This window comes from Scheffersomyces spartinae (assembly GCF_019049425.1).
Source record: "Scheffersomyces spartinae strain ARV_011 chromosome Unknown scaffold_24, whole genome shotgun sequence".
Classification (NCBI taxonomy): domain Eukaryota; kingdom Fungi; phylum Ascomycota; class Pichiomycetes; order Serinales; family Debaryomycetaceae; genus Lizanozyma; species Lizanozyma spartinae.
In genome coordinates, this window is record NW_025065071.1 from 102,623 (window position 1) to 125,005 (window position 22,383).

At 38.3% G+C, this 22,383-nt stretch overlaps 9 protein-coding genes across 9 annotated transcripts; 7 read left to right on the plus strand and 2 right to left on the minus strand.

Annotated features, from left to right (window-relative positions):
- Positions 1 to 1,015: 1,015 nt before the first annotated feature.
- EFR3 (uncharacterized protein) lies at positions 1,016 to 3,697 on the minus strand (the record flags this gene model as incomplete). Its single annotated transcript, XM_043193607.1, has 1 exon — positions 1,016 to 3,697. The coding sequence occupies one exon, from the start codon at positions 3,695 to 3,697 to the stop codon at positions 1,016 to 1,018; it is 2,682 nt and encodes an 893-aa protein (XP_043047276.1).
- A 270-nt stretch (positions 3,698 to 3,967) lies between these two features.
- CEF1 (Cef1p) lies at positions 3,968 to 5,905 on the plus strand (the record flags this gene model as incomplete). Its single annotated transcript, XM_043193608.1, has 1 exon — positions 3,968 to 5,905. One exon carries the CDS (start codon positions 3,968 to 3,970, stop codon positions 5,903 to 5,905), a length of 1,938 nt encoding a protein of 645 aa, XP_043047277.1.
- A 96-nt stretch (positions 5,906 to 6,001) lies between these two features.
- Positions 6,002 to 8,287, plus strand: RIM20 (Rim20p; the record flags this gene model as incomplete). Its single annotated transcript, XM_043193609.1, has 1 exon — positions 6,002 to 8,287. One exon carries the CDS (start codon positions 6,002 to 6,004, stop codon positions 8,285 to 8,287), a length of 2,286 nt encoding a protein of 761 aa, XP_043047278.1.
- Positions 8,288 to 8,451: 164 nt separating this feature from the next.
- KQ657_002863 (tRNA dimethylallyltransferase) lies at positions 8,452 to 9,786 on the plus strand (the record flags this gene model as incomplete). The annotated part of the gene is made up of 1 exon (XM_043193610.1): positions 8,452 to 9,786. One exon carries the CDS (start codon positions 8,452 to 8,454, stop codon positions 9,784 to 9,786), a length of 1,335 nt encoding a protein of 444 aa, XP_043047279.1.
- Positions 9,787 to 11,113: 1,327 nt separating this feature from the next.
- On the plus strand, positions 11,114 to 12,895 carry KQ657_002864 (nucleobase cation symporter-1 family protein; the record flags this gene model as incomplete). Its single annotated transcript, XM_043193611.1, has 1 exon — positions 11,114 to 12,895. The coding sequence occupies one exon, from the start codon at positions 11,114 to 11,116 to the stop codon at positions 12,893 to 12,895; it is 1,782 nt and encodes a 593-aa protein (XP_043047280.1).
- A 232-nt stretch (positions 12,896 to 13,127) lies between these two features.
- Positions 13,128 to 14,684, plus strand: KQ657_002865 (uncharacterized protein; the record flags this gene model as incomplete). The annotated part of the gene is given in 2 exon segments (XM_043193612.1): positions 13,128 to 13,134; positions 13,153 to 14,684. The coding sequence occupies 2 exon segments, from the start codon at positions 13,128 to 13,130 to the stop codon at positions 14,682 to 14,684; spliced, it is 1,539 nt and encodes a 512-aa protein (XP_043047281.1).
- Positions 14,685 to 15,781: 1,097 nt separating this feature from the next.
- On the plus strand, positions 15,782 to 18,821 carry KQ657_002866 (uncharacterized protein; the record flags this gene model as incomplete). Its single annotated transcript, XM_043193613.1, has 2 exons — positions 15,782 to 17,766; positions 18,122 to 18,821. The coding sequence occupies 2 exons, from the start codon at positions 15,782 to 15,784 to the stop codon at positions 18,819 to 18,821; spliced, it is 2,685 nt and encodes an 894-aa protein (XP_043047282.1).
- Positions 18,822 to 18,871: 50 nt separating this feature from the next.
- On the minus strand, positions 18,872 to 20,455 carry KQ657_002867 (uncharacterized protein; the record flags this gene model as incomplete). Its single annotated transcript, XM_043193614.1, has 1 exon — positions 18,872 to 20,455. The coding sequence occupies one exon, from the start codon at positions 20,453 to 20,455 to the stop codon at positions 18,872 to 18,874; it is 1,584 nt and encodes a 527-aa protein (XP_043047283.1).
- Positions 20,456 to 20,913: 458 nt separating this feature from the next.
- On the plus strand, positions 20,914 to 22,374 carry SMF3 (putative divalent metal ion transporter; the record flags this gene model as incomplete). Its single annotated transcript, XM_043193615.1, has 1 exon — positions 20,914 to 22,374. One exon carries the CDS (start codon positions 20,914 to 20,916, stop codon positions 22,372 to 22,374), a length of 1,461 nt encoding a protein of 486 aa, XP_043047284.1.
- Between the last annotated feature and the right edge of the window lie 9 nt (positions 22,375 to 22,383).

A 22,383-nucleotide genomic window follows, 5' to 3' on the forward strand; every position in this document is an offset into this window, starting at 1 on the left:
TGCAACATGCTAATATTACTACTTTAGAATACAAAGTGGTGATAAAGTATTTGGTGTCACATGCAATAAAAAATCATAGCGACACTAAAGGACAATACAAAAAGGAAATTTAACCTCAATGGTGGACTACTAGTGATAAGTTTGTATAGAGTGCTCTGCACCAACAAAGCAAATTGCTGCAACAGAATATACTGCTATTTCTTCTATAAGTTTTCTTGTTGAAAGCGGCCGAGTAACAGTAGCCATATGAACCTCTATACCAGTTTTTAAAGGTATCAACGAGCCTCGAGGGCCAGGTGGTAGGACCTGAGACGGAGGGATTGGAGTAGCTGAAATACCTGAGCTGGCGGTGCCAGCTAGCATAAAGCGACTACTGTCACTTTTAGAAACAGAGTCGAAACACATCTAGGAGTTCAATTAAACTGATTCTTAACTTCCTGGTTAACTATATATAAGAAAAGAGTAGAGTAAGGTTATAAAGATTTTTGTTTAACCGCTACATCGCAAAAGAGGTGTGAGAACATCCCCAGCGAGCTCCCAAATACTTACAGCTCAAGCGTGTTATATGCCCGATGATGCCAGAAGCTTATGCCAGATAGTTTCCAAATAGGCAATTGAGTACAGGCATAGGTTTATTGATAGTATAGATAAATTTTGTAGATTGTTCTCGGATTACGAGAAACAATCTACCCGTTACGTGCTAACTCCCCAAAAGCATAAAGAACCACAGCATAACCTTGGACAAAGAGCCTGGACTTCTCGATGTTGTTCACAATATGTTTTGGATGGTTCATATAATTCGCTTGATTCTGATTCGAATAAGGTATCAATTGAAGAAGATAGAAAGATAGATTTTATTATGATTGTTTGTATTACTCGTTATATCGTATAACTTCAGTGTGTCATTGTTAATACTTATTTTGTACAGATATATGCAGTACCGTATAAAGTGCATGGAAGTATCGTATAATATCGTATATTATCGTATAACAAGTGTCGTATATCTCACTCAACATTATATAATATGACGATCTAAATCATCCAATATAGTTGAGATATCTTTCTGATTCATTGTTCCTAATGTGGAACAAGTTTGGGGCGGTTTCCCCAGCATTTGTTTCTTTAGTATTCCTCCTGAAGGTTGATTCATAGCATCTTTAAGATCATTAATCCGTGGTGAAATATAACTTGCTCTCCCATCAGGGATGGTTCCATTATAGGGTTTAACAAGACCAGAATGAATAGAATTAATATCTGTTGCTGAGCCCAAACCAAGATGATTGGTATTACCGTTCGGCTTTAAGAATGAACCGGCATCAGACATTTCCGAAAGTGGACTTCTTGCTCCATCTCCTCCCATAAGACTATTATCGGTTGATCTCACAAGAGTTAAGTAGTTACTACTGAATATTCTTGTTGCATCTGATCGTTCTGTTGTTCCTTCTCCATTGGCATCATGAACATTCAAAATCAATGGTCTTGTAGATTGAATCCAAATAGATGTGAAATCATTTAATCCAATAAATTCTTGTAAGGATTTAACATCTGCTTCCTGGCTTTCCCTATCCAGAATATTAATGTTTGACAAAGAGTCCAATTCCAAGTAATAACCACTAGCCCAAGTTTGATTAGAAAGTAAGTATCTAATGTCGGTTTCCACCTTCTTGAAATAGTCACTAGTCATAACCAGTCCATCCAATTGTTTATATTGACCATCAAAATTACTCAAACTGGTATACATTGTACCATAAGCAATGGTCGATTTGGTATTTGAATTCAATTCTTCAGTTTCATCCAGCAGCAATTTTGAAGAAGAAGTCCAATGATAAAAGAAGGGAATGAAATTAACCAAGAAATTAATGCCCAATATCTTAGAAAGGGAATTCATTAAAATCACCAATTGCTTTAATATTTGTTCATCAATAACCCCATGATTGAACATCTTATCCACACTTGCAAATAAATGATTCACCATATTATTATGCATAGAAATGTATTGGAAGATATCTGGTTCCAAATAGTTGTATTCTGATTTTGTAGATATGATTTCTCTAACATCTTCAGAAGAACTCGAAGGACTGCTTTTCAATAATTCATTATTCAAATATTCATTGAAGACATTTAAATATTTCAATTTGAGTTGATTCAATTCACTCGAGTCCAAATTGGATGAGATCCCCTCAAAGTTAGTTTCACAATTCAATAACGATAAACTGATATCCCAATGATCAAGATCAACAATAGTTCTGGTTATAGAACTAGTATTGCTATGCAAATTCTTAAATATCGTACTGATATTCCCCAATAATGAGATTAAGAACTCATAAATCTTGGAAGGTTCCGAGGTTTCATTCTTGAATGATAATTGTAAAACATAATCTACTTTAGATAACAATTCATCGATGGAATCACAAATTTGATCATGATAATAAATATGAGTGGATAATCCTTCGATACAAAGGGAATAAATTGATGATAATTCTTCAACATCATCATCACTAAGATAAACGGATTGAGTTAAAAATAATGAAGATTGTAATGAAAGTAATTGTTGCATAATGTCTGATATTGAAAGCCCAATCATATTAACATCCGAACTTATTAAACCCAAAACATAATTAGCATAAAGCTTTTGATAATCATACTGAGTAATATAAGCAGTGGAAGATTTGGAGATCTCCATCAATTTGATTAATAAAGTTGATAAAGTAGCAAATCTTAATTGAACTGGAATCCAAATAGTACACATTTCCAAGAATGTGGTGCCCCATAATTGATCAACTTTAGCTTCAAAATTAGTATGGACAACTATTCTTGTAGCATCGGAAATTTGCAGGGTTGAATTGGTATTAAAAATAGACTTCAATGCACTATAAGCTTCTTCAGTAAGATCAACTAACAGTACATTATCATTTTCAAAGTTATCGTCAATTTCTTGTTGAGTTATGTGAGAAGGTATTCCACCTCCTCTCCCAGCAGTGGTGACCTTAGAAAGCCTACGACCACCTTTGCCGTCATCACCACCAGTAGTAACTGTACCAAATTCAATGTTAACATTACTGTTCAATCTTGTCAAAAGATTACTTTGAGAGCTGTTGCCGTGGATAGTAGACACAAGCAATGGCACTGCCAATTGAAGCATCACGGAACCAGAAGTCACATTGAATCCTATACAATTGGAAACATGTCTGCAACACATTAGTGAGATCATCTTCCATTCCATTGTATTGGGCCCGTTGATATTCTTAGGATCCGATCCCAACCCAATAAGCAACTTGGTAATGGACGTGAACAACATTACAAACTCTTGGTCTCCAGTGAACAACCCTCCATCTAAATGATTACACAATACACGATAAGTTTTGATGGCATTCTTACAGAGTGCCAAATCATTTGTAAGGATGATGGAATTCAATATGGATGACACAAGGACAGCAAAGGAGTTCAAATTATCCGAACACTTTTCAATCAAGGCAGATACTATAGCTAAGGTCACTTGAAGATTGCCTGTACGATTGTGACTGGTATCATGTTTAGTTTTACGATCCAAAAACGTCACCACCTTCTCTAACTTGACTCTCCGAGTAGAAGCATAGTATAACAAGTAGCTTAGTTCCGAGGGATTGGGTTTCTTATCGACTCCTTTACCGGGAGGATAACACTGTAAGATCAACTTCTGGTGCTTTGATTTGAACATAATGGGAACAACAACAGATAAATAAATGCAATGATATGCTATGCTGATATCAATGCATATATATATCACACGGCTGATTCCTTGATTGCCGGTGTTTATTATTAAGTAGTGAAGGCAACCCACGGTTTAACTTACAGGTTTACTTAATAGGGGAATTTCCAGGTCGTGCGCAACACAGTGGTGTACGGGTGTAACCGTTAAAAGTATAAGCAGGTGTACAGGAGCAAGGCCCACTTTAGAACACCTAGACAGTCCTTATACTCCCTCGTTATGTCTATTTACATCAAGGGTGGAGCATGGACCAATATCGAAGATGAGATACTCAAAGCAGCAGTGTCCAAATACGGACTCAATCAATGGGACCGCGTAGCTTCATTACTCACAAAGAAGAATGCCAAACAAGCTAAAGCCCGATGGAAAGAATGGCTAAGTCCGACAGTTGTAAGGAACCTATGGACTAAAGAGCAAGATTCCCAATTGCTCTCGTTAGCCAAGCTCTTCCCCAATCAATGGAAGAGTGTGGCTTCTACTTTAGGCCGAACTGCTACGCAATGTGCCGAGAGATATGAACATCTATTGGCCGTTGCAGCTGGAGAAACTGGTGGTGATGATGATGATGATAGTCAAAGTCTCGGGGTTACTGGACCGGGGATAGAGACTTTACCTGCTAAAGGCGGAGAGACAAACTACGAGGCTAGACCTTCGCTTCCTGATGAAGAACAAATGGACGATGATGAGAGGGAGATGCTTTCTGAAGCCAGAGCGAGATTGGCCAATACAAAGGGGAAGAAGGCTAAAAGAAAGGAACGAGAACGAATGCTTGAAGAAAGTAGAAGAGTGGCATTGCTCCAGAAACGAAGAGAATTGAAAGCTGCTGGTATACTGATGAGTTTAGTATCTAAGAACAAGAGAGCTAAGAAAGAGTTTGATTATGTTAGTGATATTCCTCATGAAATGGTTCCTGTTACTGGGCTATACGATGTTAGTGAAGAAACACGGCTTAATGAACAAGAGAGTCGTCATTTCCAAACAGATGTCCGGAGACAAGGAATAGATATGAATAAACCAGAAGAGAAGAAGAAGAGGAAGCAGAGGCAGCAGCAGGAGTCTGAGAAGATTCAAGCAGATAGGAAACATAAACTTTCAATTGAAGCAGCTGCACAGTTAGTGGATGAGTTCAGTAACCATGAGTCGAAGAAACGTAAAATTGAACTTTCAAAGCCCATACAAACTTACATGACGAGTGAAGACGACAACGCAATCAAATCAATTGATAGTGATATTCTACTGAAATCTAAAGATTTATTGGATCAGAAAGCTCAAGAAGTTACTCCTTTACTTCTAAGATTGACTCAGGATACAGTGGATGGTGATAAGAAAGAGGTGTCATCAACACAGAAACCAACTAAAATCAGACTGTATGTGCAGAAGTTCTTGAAGGATAAACTAACAAAGCTTCCTTCACCCAAGAAACACGCGAGACCAATTGATAACGGATTTAATTTTGATAATGATGTTGATGCTGAGGAAGAATTGGACCAACTGACAAGAAATACCTTGGATTTGTTAGTTAAAGTAGACCACGAACTTTCTAAGCTTCGAAGGTCTCAAGCAGTACAGAAAGGATTACCTATTCCTGATCCCAAACTACTTAAAGAAATAGCTACTCTGACACTGGAACTTGACAAGCTTATAGCTAAAGAGTATTGTTCTTTAGTTAAATCTGACTATACCAAGTATGAAGACTCTTCATATGGTGGTACCATTATTGATGAACTTGATGAAGAGTTGTTCAAGATAACCACCCAAGAGATCCAGAAGGAGACGAACACTAAAGAAAATACTAGCACAGATACTACAGAAGATACTGATGCTTCTGCTAGTGAAACAACAATTTCTTCTAATGCTTCTGCTTCTGAAGCAATAGAGCTACTCAATAAAATTCAAGACCAAAATAAACAGCTTTCTGAATCCATTGCTGTTCTGTCAAATAATAGTACGTTTGAATCCTCTAAAGGCCAATTGTTAAAGGACATTCATGAAGCCTATGTGGACCTTGTTCAAGCAACAACTGTTCATAACGGACAATTAAAGATCAGTGAAGATGAACAGAGGGCCATATCGAATAGATCAACGTATTGGAACACCTTAGTAGCTCTGATAGCTAAGGATGAACAAGGTATAGTTACAATGTATAGAGATACCTAATGGGTGTCGGGTGTTAGGGTGTTAGGGTGTAGAATATAAAGTGCATAAATTAGTTCGCACCGTAAAGTAAACATACCTCCTTCTTTCCTTACAGTAATGAATACCAACTTGATTCATATCCCCCTTAGAAAGACCGCCCCGGTGGATATTGGAGAAGCCATAGGCGAAATCATAGAGAAGGAGTTCCAGCGGACCACTAACTACGAAGCAGATCTTGTGTATATCTCCGGTCTACGATTCCAAGTCCTGAGTCTTCAAGACGAAGCCATCCACATCAAAGACATAGACACCCTCCTACAATACTATAGTCAATTAGACGTGCTTATAGATAAGTTTCTGGACGACTTTATAGAGCTTACATGGTTTGGTACCTTGGGACATGGGACCCTAGGGTTGACCCCATCAATCACCAGGTCATTAATGGTAGAGAAGCTCAATGTGCTTTATCAATGCGGTAGTATCTATTCGCAGTTGGCGTTGCTTGAGTCTCGATACTCTGAACTGGGACTTAAGAAGCTGTGCCAGTATTTCCAGCTTGCTAGTGGATGCTTTGACCATATCAGTGTGTTAGTTAATAGTAGTCGCAAGGTAGGCTATATTCCTACTGATTTCCTTGGGGATACCATCCAATGTTTGAAGTGGATAATGCTAGCACAGGCACAAGAGAAAGTATGGCAAAAGGCCCTATTGGATGATACTATGAAGAACACCATCATTGCCCGATTATCTAAGCAGATCTCCGATTATTATAGTCAAGCCTTGGAATTGGCCCATAAATCAAGATACATTCGAATTGAATGGATGAACCATTTAACAGTGAAAATGCTTCATTTCAAAGCTGCTGCGTATTATCGTATGGCCAAAGTTAGTCTTGATAATTATGATTACGGCGTCCAGGTTGGTTTACTAAGAGTTGCCAAAACCTCATGTGAACAAGCTATTAAGTCAAAAAAATACGTTTCAAATTACGTAATTGAAGACTTGAATGGTATCACTGAGACTGTTCTGGAAGCCTATAGAGTGGCTGATAAGGAGAACGATTTAATATATATGAATATTGTTCCTGAAGAAAATGATTTATCTCCAATTCAAGGTGCTCCCATGGTTAAATGCCTAGATCCTCCATTTGTAGATAAACCTACTAAACAGATCTTTACTGATTTGTTGCCTTATATCGTGGTACAAGCAAGAATTGCTTATAGAGATCGTGAGAAATGGTATCTAACTACAACGTTTGAAGATGCTGTTCGAATGGGGAATGAACTGATAGTCAATTATCTCACAGAGCGAAATATCCAGGCAACTTTGAACCTATTACAAGAACCTGAAAGGATACCAGAATCTATAATAGAAAACATGGACTCGATCTCTAAACGTGGAGGTAGCCAAGGTGTACATGAAGGGATTCACCAACGAGATCAACAAGCAGGTTTCATTTCAAAGATACTCGATAGTTGTAAGGAGAGACTTGAGATAGATAATCAGGAAGATGAACTGTTCCGGCAACAGTATATTTCCAATAGTAATTTAGACTTTGAACCAACGTCGGATGCTGCTAAAGAGCTTATAGCCAAAGTTAACAAGGTTGAGAACTACATTATCCAAGCCAATAAAGGTGATAACACCGTAAATATGAGATTCAAAGAGTTAACTCCAGTGTTACGGATTTATGAAGGAGGAATAGAAGCCTTACACAAGTATATTCCGGATGCAAGCTTAACTAATCTTGACCCTAAGGTTGCAGAGATTGTTAATAACCTTAACATTCAGATCCACCAATATAAGCAATTACAAGATGAAAGGCAAACAGTTTACACCAAAGCTATTGGGAAATCAAAAAGTCGGCCAATAGCCAATGCCATAACCTCTACGTATAAAGCAGATCCAGAGAGACTTTACAAGGAAGATGGAACTACTCAACGAATGGATGCTTTTGAAGATATTTTTGAACGTCATCTACAGATATATAACCCAGAAGTTGAAGAGCTAAAGGCCATTGAATTCAAGCAGAAAGAATTTGAACAACGTTTGGACTATTTATCTAACAAATTAAAGTCCAAACAGTGCAAAATAGACGATAACAACAAGTCGGAGAGACAACGTGTGTTAGAGACGTTAGATAAGGCATATGCCAAATTTTTGGAATTAAATTCTAATTTGGATGAAGGTATAAAGTTCTATAACGCTTTCACTGATAAGGTCAATACAGTATTGATAGAATGCACTGATTTTCTTGAGACACGAAGAGCCAAAAGAATTCAATACGAAGATGAAATAGTGTTATCACAGGACAATTCTATTGCTTTACCCCCTACTACTCAAGTTCCTAAGCCTAGAAATGGGATATGGGATTCTAATGCTATGAACATACGGTACACTTAAAGTATCACGTGATCTCTGGGTGCCAGGTAATTTTTGGATTTTGGTGATGAGACAAGGTCAACCAACAAGATGCACTACCATATGTGGTTAACAAGTAAAGTAACGTGTGGGTTATATACATGCTTCGATGGTTTAAACAGTTTGGTATCATCAACAGGTTAAATATGAGTGAATCACGACGGAGTATTATTAGTATTGTTGGAACTACAGGTGTAGGGAAGTCACAATTTAGTATTGATTTGGCTGAGGCTATAGGGGGAGAAATCATCAATGCAGATTCAATGCAAATATATGAACGGGTACCGATTATCACCAATAAGCATCCGGTCAATGAAAGGAAGGGGATCCCTCATTATGTCATGGATCATGTTGGATGGAATGAAGAATATTTCATTCATAGATTTTCCAAGGAAGCAGAAGATGCCATTGACACTATTTACTCCAAGGGAAAGATTCCAATTATAATTGGAGGCACTCATTATTATTTGCAACAATTGCTTTTCAAGAATAAGACTATTGGAAATGAAGATTCGAATGAAGGAAGTGAAAGGCCATTGACGGATGAGCAAAAGAGTCTTCTCAATGGACCTGTGGAAGCCATTTATTCCAAGCTTGAAGAGGTTGATCCTGTAATAGTGCAAAAGTTCCATCCTCAAGATAAGAGGAAACTTGCTCGAGCATTAGAAGTATATTTCACTACTGGGAAGAAGACCTCCGACATTTATAAAGAGCAGAAACTAAATGAACTTGAAGAGTCATCTTTGAAATATAATACGCTATTATTTTGGGTTTATTCAGATACCAAAGTCTTACACGAACGATTGAACAAAAGAGTTGATACCATGATGGAAACAGGAGCTCTTGGAGAAATTGATGAACTTTATGAGGTTTATAAACGATTAGACCCACCACCGTCTTGTTCCAATGGAGTGTGGCAAGTCATTGGGTTTAAGGAATTTTTGCCTTGGTTAATAGGGAATAAAGAAGATCCCAAGCTATTTGAAGAAGGCGTGGAAAGAATGAAGATTCGTACTAGACAATATTCCAAGTATCAGGTTAAATGGATTAAAAAGCTTCTCAGTGTCGAGCTTCAAAAGGAGTCACAGTTTGGGTTTCAAAATGGTGGGAAATTATATTTATTAGATGCTTCGGACTTAAGCCATTGGAATGAATCTGTTAGAGATAGAGGCATTGAGATTACCAAACAATTTGTGGAGCATGGACCATTAGGAGTCAAGGAGCCTGAAAAACCTCAAGGGATATCCGATGAAATCTTTCCTACTACGGAGTTCATCCAAAGTTTCCCCAGCAATAAGAAACTTGGAGCAGAAACTGATTGGAAGCACTATGAGTGTAATGTTTGTGAAGATAAAGATGGTCGACCATTAATTGCCGTTGGGACTTTTAGATGGGAAGAACACTGTAAGAGCAAGAGGCATCGTAAGAAGGTTCAGGGCATGATTAAACGACAGAAATTGGAAATAAATAGAGACAATTAATTGAATATACATGCATATACTCTTTTAGGAAGCCAACACCTGAGGTTACCCGCAGCTTCATCGCATTGGATAGATTTTATCGTGCACTTACCAATAAAACTTGAGTATAAAGAGAAAAGTTTTCCACCAACTTTTGCACAATTTTAACACTTAGCTCTTTGATACGAACGCTTCCCATTCACTGCACCATCCAAAAAGATAAGTATTTTTCAATGGATGATTGGAGGGGAAAGGGAAGCCAGATTAAATCTATCGAATTACGACCTCATACTAAGTTTGCGTCAATCTCTTGCATTATCTTGGATTCTGCGTATTCGATACAATCAATTAGACTTGCGATGGCCTTGAACGATAACCGAACTTTAACCACATAAGATAATCATAGTAATCAGTAACTTTCATTAGGCTGTGTAGATAAGTGAGTGGCCCCACCACCTACCGAGATCATAAAGCTTAAACTAGCGGTTTATAGCTTGCTTCTTTCTTTTTTGTAAGATGATATAATCGAGCTTATGTCCAATGACATAATCATATGCAAAACCTTTGCCTGACACTAAACCTTTGTTGCTATATGGATTAAAGGTTAGTCGTTGCTGTTGCTTTATGATAGCTGCGGTTAATTTCTTTTAGTTTTGTTTTACTGTTTTTGACTCCGATACGTTATTACCGGAGACCTTCTGTAAGTGATCGAACAACGTTATAGCCATACGGATAAGAAGAGGGTGAATTTGTCAAACAGTAACCTTATCACAGGAAGGCATTCCACAATGGCAGGGCGTGAGGAGTACGCATACAGGACGGAGTTCTTGCTTTTAATTGGGCCAAATTAATAGTATGCCGTTTAAAAGGTCCCATACAGGACACACTGGTTTTTCATTGGGTCTTCACAATAGGTTCCGATAAGACAGACTTTATTGATAAACAGATCACATCTCAAGTCGACTTATCTGAATATTATAATATCGCGTTAGTAGAGTGGTGAGCCATTTATGTGTCTGAAAACGGTTGGTTAATTTCCTGGCGACTTGACTGGGGTAACCGTCCTTGCATGTAGTGCAGCTATCGTAATAATTAGTATTATTACCACTATTGATAGTGATTGATTCATGCAGGTATTGCACCATCATCGTACATCAAGATAAGAAGAATGTCGTTAGCCGATTGCTTTAGGAATTGCGAAGTATATATATAATCGAGTAATTACTCGATTATAGATGTAGTTTTTTCTAAACATTCTTTTCACCATTATTGTAGTCGCATATTCTCAGGCGACGTATATTTCAGTCCATCTCGAAGTAAATCTCCGAACGAATTATCGCAAGATAAGATGAAGACTGGCTCAGACTATTATTCCAAGGAGCCCGAGTTGTCGGAGACAATTGAAATTGAGGATGAAGAGAAACCAAAACAAATGAATTGGTGGCAAAAGTTCAAGTATAGTTTGGCTGTCGAACATAATCCAAATTTAACTGCAACTCAACAATTCCTATACAATTTTGATTTAAGGCCTGTTGAAGAAGAAAGAAGAAAATGGAAATGGTGGAATTTCGTCTTCTTCTGGATTGCTGATTCATTCAATATCAATACCTGGCAAATTGCAGCTACAGGTATTGTTGATGGGGGGATGACTTGGTGGCAGACTTGGTTATCTGTTTGGCTTGGATACTTTCTTTGTGGTGTATTTGTTTCGTTGAGTGCCAGAGTTGGTTTCATGTATAACATTTCCTTCCCCGTGGCAGCCAGATCTTCATTTGGTATTTACGGTTCTCTTTGGCCCATTATCAATAGAGTGGTGATGTCTTGTGTTTGGTATGCGGTTCAATGTTCTGTGGCTGGTCCATGTATTCAAGTAATGTTGAGAGCTATCTTTGGTCAAAATTTGGATAAAACAATGCCAAATGGCATCAAAGATAAAGATTTAACCACTTTTACCTTTCTTTCCTTCTTCTTATTCTGGTTATTCTCTTTACCTTTCCTTTGGTTCCCACCTCATAAAATTAGACATTTGTTCACTGTTAAAGCTTATGTGGTTCCCGTTGCTGGTATTGCCTTTTTGATCTGGACTTTAAAGAAGGCAAAACATATCGGTCCAGTGTTTCATCAAAAATCAAAAGTTGAAGGTTCAGAGTTGGCTTGGGCCTTTGTTACTTCAACCATGAATTCTTTAGCAAATTTCGCTACTTTGATTGTCAATGCTCCAGATATCTCCCGTTTTGCTAATAAACCTTCATTTGCAATGAAATATATCATTTACACCGTTTCAATTCCTGTTTGTTTCTCTTTGACATCCTTAATCGGTATTTTGGTTTCTTCAGCTTCTGCTGTTATTTGGGGTGAAGCTCTTTGGTCTCCATTGGATGTTTTAGGTAAATTCTTGGAAGAATATACTCCAGGAAATAGAGCTGGTGTTTTCTTCATCGGGTTTGCCTTTGCCTTAGCTCAATTGGGTACAAATGTTTCTGCCAATTCCTTGTCATTTGGTACTGATGTCACAGCCATCTTACCAAAATATATGACCATCAGAAGAGGTTCGTATTTATGTGCATTTTTGGCATTGGCTATTTGTCCTTGGAAATTGACTTCATCCTCTTCCATGTTCACCACTTATTTGTCTGCTTATTCCGTTTTCCTTTCTTCAATCGCTGGTGTGGTTGCTTGTGATTACTACTACGTCAGAAGAGGGTACCTTAAATTACCCCATTTGTACTCGCTCCAAGACCCCCAAGATCTTTCTCAACCCTCAGTCTACAAGTTCAACACAATTGGTACTAATTGGAGAGCTTATGGTGCATATATCTGCGGTATATTACCAAACATCACCGGTTTCGTCGGTGCAACCAAAACACATACCGTGCCGATGGGTGCCGTTTATGTCTACCGGTTGAACTTCTTTTGTGGGTTCATCAGTGCCTTTGGTGTTTATGCAGTGTTAACTCATTTCTTCCCAGTGGCCGGATGTCCTGATGTTAAGGCCTTTGAAAAGGGTTGGTACGAAGAACATCCTTACGTGGAAGATTTCGCCGACCAAATCACCGGTAAGCAGCCCATTGAAGGCTTGGAGAATGTTGTCTATGATTCTTCTGATTCCTTGGATAAAGGAAAGCTATGATCATATATGTTTTAGCTAGTAATCGTTATTAATCTTTGTGCTTAATATTTTTCGCAACTTTCTGATCGAGACACGACTTCCGCGGAAAAATAGGTTGTGCTGCAAATTCGTGTCGGCACCAATGATAACTACATTCACCAATGACACCGGCAGTGGTAGGAGAGTCAAACCAACATGTATATTAGCCGTTACCTTAGACACTAACAAGTGGGTAGTGTGTTTGTATCTTCATATGTTAAGTCTCAGGTCTCAGGTAGGACGATCATTCAAACGATGGATCAACTTGCCGTCGTCTAAGGAAGCGCTTCCGTTCTCATTACCTCCCAATTACAAGCCCAATAAGCGAGTGGTCAAGCATCTTCCGTGGACCAAATGTATGGAGATCTGGTTGCGGTCATTCCAGAAGGGAATGGTTCAAACATTACAGAACAAACTAGTGGAACTCCAAGTGAACCCCGCAAAGTATGTGAACCACGATATCCGATGGGAGAACAAAAAGGTAGCGGTAGATGAACAAGGCAATTGGATTAACGAGATTGTATTTGAACTCAAATCTCAACAGGATAAACCTGTTAAGCATGTTGTTTTCCTCCATGGTTATGGAGCTGCCTTGGGGTGTTTTGCTCGGAACTTTCAACTCATCAACTTATTCAAAGATACTCACTATAATTATAAAATCCATTTCCTTGATAATATCACCTTTGGATTGTCATCTAATCCAAAGATGGCTAATGATCCACTCAACCATAATTGGGTTGAAAAATGTGCACCAATCAAAGTCATTGATAATGATCTCCCCACAGACTCAAAGAAATTATATAAAAAGTATTATAAGTTAGTGGATGAATATCATGTTGATACTGAGCGGTTTGAAGAATATCAAGCGACTTTCAAGCCCATTGTTAAACTGTTGGAAGATTTTTATTGTGGAGCAATTGATCTGTGGAGGAAGAATAGTGGCATTGAAAAAATCGATTATTTGATAGGACACAGTTATGGTGGGTATTGGTCTGGTTCATATGCAGTTAGATATCCGGATAATTTCCAAAATTTGGTATTGCTTTCTCCTGTTGGTGTTGAGAGACATTGCCACGCTGTTACCAATAATCTGTTGAGAAATGAAGGTGCTCAAATCACCAACGATGAAACATTAGTCTCCTTGAAACCATCTCTTGATCCTACTTCATATAACTTTTTGTCAAGAATACCCATTCTTGGATTGAAACACATCAACTATTGGTATTATGTGCAACCCTTCCTTCCTCGTTTGCTTAAATGGTTGGGACCATGGGGGGTTCAAAAATATTATCAAATGTGGTACTTGAAATTATTCAAGATCAACAAAGTAATCAATTCTTTGGGTGGTGGGGCTAAGCTCTTCAAGTCTGAAAATGATTTGGTTTATGGGACTAATACCGAGGTCCGTTTGCTCATCGAATACCTTTATAACACAACTATTCAAGGTTCAAACAGTGACATTTATATCAAGCATTTGTTGACCCCAAGCACTGTCAGTAAATGGCCTTTGTACGACAAATATTTTCAGTACTTTCAAAATGGTCACAAGTTCAGGGACGATCAAAAAATCACCGTTGCTTATGGTCAATTTGACTTTATGAATGCTGAAGCTGGTGAAAAATTGATCCAGCTAATTCAACACAACATGGTTACTCCTCAGAATGCAAAAGTCGTATCCATACGAGAAGGTGGTCACAATTTATACATCGATAACCCTTTTGACACCAACACTTTACTTCATCTGATTGTTGCAGCAGATGACAACTTGTAAGTAGCTTGCAACAAAATTGCTTTAGTTGATTATTTATTATTTGTACCTTATTCATAGCATAATCACAACCCCACATTATATAAAGTTGGATCCGGTACGAACGACAATGCGACAAAAATGTCGTTTTGGTCGTGTTACTCTTCGTTTTGATTCTATTCATGTTGGTCCATGCGACGTCAACATGCAATGCGGAGACGCATGGCTCTGCATTCCTGTACCGGGACCAAGCGGACATTACCGAAAACATGACAGACCTGTTGGTTGCGGAGATGTATAGAACATGAATAATAAGGATTGAAAGCAGTTAGCAAGGTCCTGATACTTAGGTGCATAGCATGATAACCGCATACACTCAATCCGAAAGTGTCTTTTAGCATCACTGTATTTGTAGCCGTCACGGAAATAAGATCCGCTGAAAATGTTGGGATAAATGTAAGGCGAAATTGGGAAAAGGGTTTTGACATGGTCTAGTATGCCTAACTTGGATTTCAAATTCAGGATGACATGCAAGTGAGTTGGGTAAAAAATCATTGCCTGGATTTGGAAATTTGAGATTAAACATCTCCCAAGCCGTTCAACAGAGTTTTCAACTAAGAGGCTTGAACATGGAATGGCATCACAAAGACCCCGTTAATTCCGTTAAGGCAATTTCGGAAATAAAAACTTCAACTGCATGGTAAAATTTACACAATATCTAGGGAGACTATTAGTTTATCCATAGACCACCTATGCGAAACAGGTTTTTATAGCAGTTGTTTCCCTTAGTGCATGCGACATGACTTCGGTTGCTGTTGGTACTTAATTCGAATGCCATTTAGATACTTAAATAAAGGCTAAAATCTCGTTTCCTGTTGCTGGGGACACAAACTCTTCAGCTTTTCCACATCTATTGTTCCTCCTATTGTAGTCGCACTTACAGTGCATCCAGATTAGGGTCATTGTATTGGTGTGTAAGTAACTGAATATGAGGCTCTCATTATACTCTTCCCCCCATTAAACACAATGAGCTGCTGTTGGGTGAGGAATATTCATATAAATAATCGTTGAACTTTCAGAAACATCTTCTCCGGAATTGAAGTGATGTTCTAACAGTGAAAATGAAGTACTCTCTTTTCACGTTCTTATTGAGTGCGGGCACAATTGTCAATGCCTTTTCCAGTACGGGATATGCTCCTCAAGCAGTACAGTGTCCAGCTTCGAACTCCAGTTTCCTTAGAGAAGGTAACGACATCTCCGAAGACGAGAAACAATGGGTTGAACTGAGACAAGTTAAAACCGATGAAGCTCTTAAGCATTATTTGGAAAGAGTTGGAATGAAAGATTTAGACATCGATTCCTTATTCGGAGATAAGAAGAACAAATCCATTAATTTGGGTTTAGCATTTGCTGGTGGTTCTTATAGAGCCATGTTGACCGGAGCTGGTCAATTGGCTGCTTTGGATAACAGAACAACCCATGCAACAGATTATGGTTTAGGAGGGTTGTTGCAAGGTGCAACTTATATTTCTGCTCTATCTGGTGGGAGTTGGTTACTCACTTCTTTAATCTCTCAAAACATGACCACGGTAGAAGACATTATTGATGAGAATAATGCTCATTTATGGAACTTGACTTATTATAATCAATTGATCAATTATACTGCATTAAGTAGTATTGCTGATTTGGCTTTACCTTTATTAAGTGGTAAGTATGATGAAGCTTTTGCCTACTTGAACTATTGGAATGGAACAGACGGTATTGGCGCAGAAATTGCTGCAAAGGAAGCCGCTGGGTTCCGTACAACTCTTACTGATGTATGGTCTAGGGCTTTGGCCCGTCAAATGTTCCCTGAAAAGGCGGATAACTACCTTGCAGGCTTTGCCTTTTCTGATTTACAAGATTGGGACGTTTTCTCCAATCAAGACATGCCATTCCCAATTGTTGTTGCTGTTGGTAGAAAACCTGGTACCACTGTGTATAACATGAACTCAACTGTTGTTGAGTTCAACCCCTTTGAGATGGGTTCCTTTGATACTTCATTGAACACTTTCACCAATTTGAAATATATTGGAACAAGTGTTGACAATGGGTACCCCACTAACTCCACTTGTATTACTGGGTTTGATAACTCCGCTTTTGTTATGGGTACTTCATCATCTTTATTCAATAACTTTATCAATACACTTACTTGTGATACATGTGTTTCAACATTATCCAGTTTTTACAAGTCAGCATTGAACACCGTGTTGGAGAATCTCTCCGAACAAGGTATGGATATTGCCCAGTACTCCCCCAATCCATTCTATAACTCCCAATATGCCACATCGGGGAACATCACCAAAAACGATACATTATACTTAATGGACGGTGGTCTTGGAGGTGAAGTAATACCATTGAGCAGTTTGATGACAAAGGAAAGAGCCTTAGATGTTGTGATGGCTTTTGATTATGATACCACTACCAATGTTTCATGGCCAGCAGGTCTTAGTTTGATTAACAGTTATGAGAGACAATTTACCAGTCAAGGCAAATCTTCCTTATGTCCATATGTTCCTGATGAATCCACTTTTATTCACTTGAACCTCAGTGCAAAGCCAACCTTCTTTGGTTGTGATGCTTCAAATATGACTGAATTGGCTAAAGACGGAGTTGTACCTCCATTGGTGATTTATATGGCCAACAGACCTTTTGAATTCTATTCTAACACCTCCACCTTTAAGTTATACTATGAAGATGCCGAAAGAAATGGCATGGTTGCCAACGGATTTGACATTGTTTCTCAAAACAACGGTACCATCGATACCGAATGGGCTGCTTGTGTTGGATGTGCACTTATTAGAAGAGAACAAGAAAGACAAGGAGTAGAACAATCTGACCAATGTAAAAAGTGTTTTGCCAACTACTGCTGGGATGGAACCACCATAAACGATCCTGATTATACTACTGCATTTGTTAACTTTACTAATACTGGTTATACCAATGATGATACTGTTTTCTATAACAAGCTGGTTACGCCTGTTGAATATGGCGTTGAGACTAACTCATCTGCTTCTTCATCTGCTTCATCATTACAAGCAGCTTCTTCATCAGCTTCAGCTTCAGCGTCATCCTCAGCTTCATCCTCTTCATCATCTACTAAGTCTTCTTCTGGAATGACTTACGTACCCTCAATTTTTGTGGCTCTTTTGCTGGCCATGCTTGCGTTAGTTTAGTGCATGATATCAGTTTATATATAACAAGTGCATACTACACTTTATAGTGCATAGTGACTGACGTTATTCAGCTGTAAGTACTACTGTTTACATGGCAAATATCCAATCGGTTGCAAACTGATATCACGTGATCATATCAAAGGTAGCGCCGTTTTAGTCCAAGTACCAAACAAATTTTGGTCATTAGTCAGAAGCCAATTTATAAGCATGCACATTTTACTATCTCTACTCCCTAACAATAATGAGACTCATTATAAGTAGACGGTTTTTGTCGTTCAAAACGTTACCAACGCCCAACCCTAACGCCTTAAAGTTTATCTCGCCTGAATGCGAGATCTTGCCACTCGCAGGGAAGACTGTGGAGTTCACATCATCCCTTCAAGCCGTTCATTCACCATTGGCCTTGAAGATGTTCAAAATACCGGGAGTCAGGTCGATCATGTTGGGAGACGATTTTCTTACTGTGAACAAGCAAGAGCATCTCAATTGGGCGAACTTGCGTCCTGAGATCATTGAAGTCTTGGATCAATTTTTGAGTACCAAGAAGGAGCCTGTGGTTACCAAAGAGTATATAACCAAGACTCAAAATGAACAAGAATTGGATGATAGTGAAGATCTGGAAATCGTTAGTATGATCAAAGAATTAATTGATACCAGAATTAGACCAGCCATTCAAGATGATGGAGGAGACATTGAGTTCAGAGCATTCGATGAAGAAACTGGTCGAGTGTTTTTAAAGCTTCAAGGTGCTTGTAAAACATGTTCACTGAGTGAAGACACGTTAAAACATGGGATTGAGGCGATGTTGAAGCATTACATTGAAGAAGTGAACGAAGTGGAACAGATTTTAGATCCAGAGGAAGAAATTGCATTAAAGGAATTTGAAAAGTTGGAGCAACGATTAAATTCAAAAAAGACTGATGAATCACCTCCTCCATCATTATAATATTATTCTTATACTGCTTCATAGTAACAATAATGGAAATAGTAATATAATTATTTATGTACATGTATCCCCTTTAATATCTCTTGTTTAAGATTGTACAACTCAATCTCTTGGTTGTATTTGGTTGCTAGTTCTTTGTACAAGCCATTCTCAATACACTCTTTGCCTAAACACATTCTTATATCTTCATAGAGGTTCTGGAGCCATTTGGAGCTAAACTTTTCCCACGTTGACGCTACTTGGTTGAATCCAAGTGTCCAGCCCAAGAGTCCTAATGCTAAGGAAGCATTTCCGGAGATACCAAAGTACTGGTACCCCAAAAAGGCAATGACGGAGATAGGGAGCTGGTAATAAGTGAGTCCCCGTAGAAGGGTTTTAAACACCACAGGTTGGATTTCAGATTCGATTCTCTGGTTAACCAATTGATTTTTCATCACCATTAAAGGATTATGGATACTGGGATGTAAGTCATTATAATCACCATATTTTTGAGTTTCCAATTTGGAAACGATTTGACCTCTCAAAAAGTTATAGTTTTCAATACTTTTGGGCATAAATGATTGGGCAAAGTAATCTTTCAAGCAGTACTCAACGTTGTCGTTTTTTAAATATAACTTCCACCATGATAAGCTTGTTCTAAAGAATTTGGTTGTGTTTGGAATAAATTCAGCCTGTAATTCTGAATGCATCGATCCACTAAAGCTGGTGATATCAACAGATTTAATCTCGGAATAAATATGATCGATTTCCAGTTGCAGCACATTATAATAAGCAATGTTATTCTCAATGGATTTACGTAAGAATAAAAGTAAATGTTCCGGTCTCAGGAAATGGCCAATGACCTTGAATAATTCATAGATATTACTTGATTGCATGGCATTAAGAAACTCTAGTGCTGCTTTCGCTTGCATCTCAGAAAATAAGTTTATCCCATCAAGACTCAATTTGGTGTTGACTTTGATTATAGGATCCTCATTGGTTAAACTGAAGGGGGTCTCTGGATTGGAAGTGGGAGTGAACTCTTCGTTATCCACAATGGTAATTAAGCTTTGAAGCTGAGATTTCTTGGAGTAGTCGGTTAGCGTTCGAGGTAAATCACTAGTAACATTAATATAGAAGTCACATTGAGGAATTTGGAGCGTATTGATTATCTCAAGCAATTCAATATCAACAATGTTATTCTTCATATATGGTGATCGATAATTAGCACTCAAAATCGGTGAAGGAACTCGGTAAACATCATTTTCGTTACTAGTATTATGTTCAACTTCACCATTATCAAATGTGAAGGTATTAATTACTCCATGTTTGGATCGTTGACAGATTTGCTCAAGTATTCTGGAATTGTTATCTGATAACGGATCAGCCAACAAACACTCAATTATCTTGGAGTTCTCTAGCGCCTGTGTGTCGTCGTATAAGATCCCGACCTTTATGGGCCCAGCGGGATTCTTCTCCAACGCTAAATAGGAGTCAATCTGTTTATTGGTTATGACATCTTTAGAGAAATGGTTCTGATATAACTTCATATACTCTCTGATGGTAGAGGACCCCAATGGTTTGGTTGAGTTCCATCTTATGGTCCGTGAAACACGTGCAACCCACGTACGTGTGGATGAAACTCGACTAATCATATAGACTCTTGTATATGATTGTTATGTTTATATAATAACATGATACTATATTTGTAGTTTGGTTTTATTACTCTTGCTTACGTCATCATGCGACATTCTCCAAACTTGAGTACTCAGTTTATTCCCGGATAAACCTATATAGAAAATCATGCTATGATATACATCTACTACTGATACAAATGACTTTTTAATAACAGTCACTTTGTTAAGCACTATATTCTCCATAGGGATAATGTGAGCTTAATCTACACGAGTTTTCTTAACCTGATCATTCCCCGGGATAAAAATGCGTTTGCATGCAGTACCATGCTAGTGAATTATTTTAACCATATAACTGAAGTAACCTCCAATTCCACCACTTCTATCTCGGTTACTACTACCATTTCTTCGACATGCTGCATCTCAAGTCCACCAAACAGGTACTCAAAAAGTACTGGTCATTTATCGGGCCGGGGATCATGGTCTCCGTGGCGTATATGGATCCCGGGAATTACTCCACGGCTGTTTCATCAGGTGCTACTTATAAATATGCGTTATTAAGCGTAGTATTCCTATCCAACATATTTGCTGTTATATTACAATGTCTCTGTATCAAATTAGGAACGGTTACCGGACTTGATTTGGCAGAGTTTTGTCGGCTAGCATTACCTGGCTATATTAATCTACCACTATATGTATGTGCGGAGTTAGCCATTATAGCCACGGATTTGGCAGAGGTGGTGGGGACTGCAATATCCTTGCAGATTCTCTTTGGAATCCCTTTGGTCTATGGTGTGCTTATCACCGTATTGGATGTGTTGATAGTGTTGTTTGCTTATCATAAGGATGGTTCTATGAAACAGACTAGAACGTTTGAAATATTGGTGTCGGTGCTAGTGGGTGCTACATGCATTTGCTTTGTATTGGAGTTATTCAAGTGCCATTTCGAGCCTGGAGCGTTCAGTGATATAGTCAAGGGGTTCTTGCCCACTCGTAGTAATCTTTCCTTGTTTACTGAGAAGCAAGCTTTGTTCTTAAGCTGTGCAATAGTGGGTAGCACTGTCATGCCTCATTCGCTTTATTTGGGGTCTGCCTTGGTCCAACCCAGACTTAAAGAATACGATATAAAACATGGGAATATACTGGAAACAGCAGCTAATGCTAATAACGAAGATGATAATGATGATGATGACTACGTTGTTAACGTGAGACGGAAGTCAATCTCCGACTCAACTGCCTTGCTATCTAAATATAAGCCTTCATTATCGGCCATTGAGTATTGCTTAAGCTATTCTTATTCAGAATTGATCATCTCCTTGTTCATTATTGCTGTGTTTGTTAATTCTGCCATCTTGATAGTGGCCGCTACAACTTTATACGGTAAACCTGATGCTGAAGATGCTGATTTATTATCCATTTATGAAATGCTTGCTTATTACATTAGTCCTACGGCTGGTATCATATTTGCACTTTCAATGCTATTCTCAGGTCAATCTGCGGGTATAGTCTGTACTATGGCCGGTCAAATTGTTAGTGAAGGGTTTATAAACTGGACATTAACACCATGGTTAAGAAGAATCATCACCAGAGTTATTGCCATAATTCCAGTGTTAGTTATCATCTTAATAATGGGTCGTGAAGGAGTCTCTAAAATCATGAACTCAAGTCAAGTGGTCCTTAGTTTCTTCTTGCCTGTTACGAGTGCTCCGTTGATTTGGTTCACTTGTACAAAGCAATATATGACTGTTAAGGTTCCAACACAGTCAACCATTACTGTGAATAATGATAATGTTGAGCACACTGAACAAACTGCTTTACTTGACTCCACCAATACTGATGTCATCACCTTTGAAAATAGTACCCCTTTGGCAATTGCAAGTGTTTTAACTTGGTTAACCATCACCGCATTAAACATCTATTTGGTAATTGCATCAATATAAATATCATAG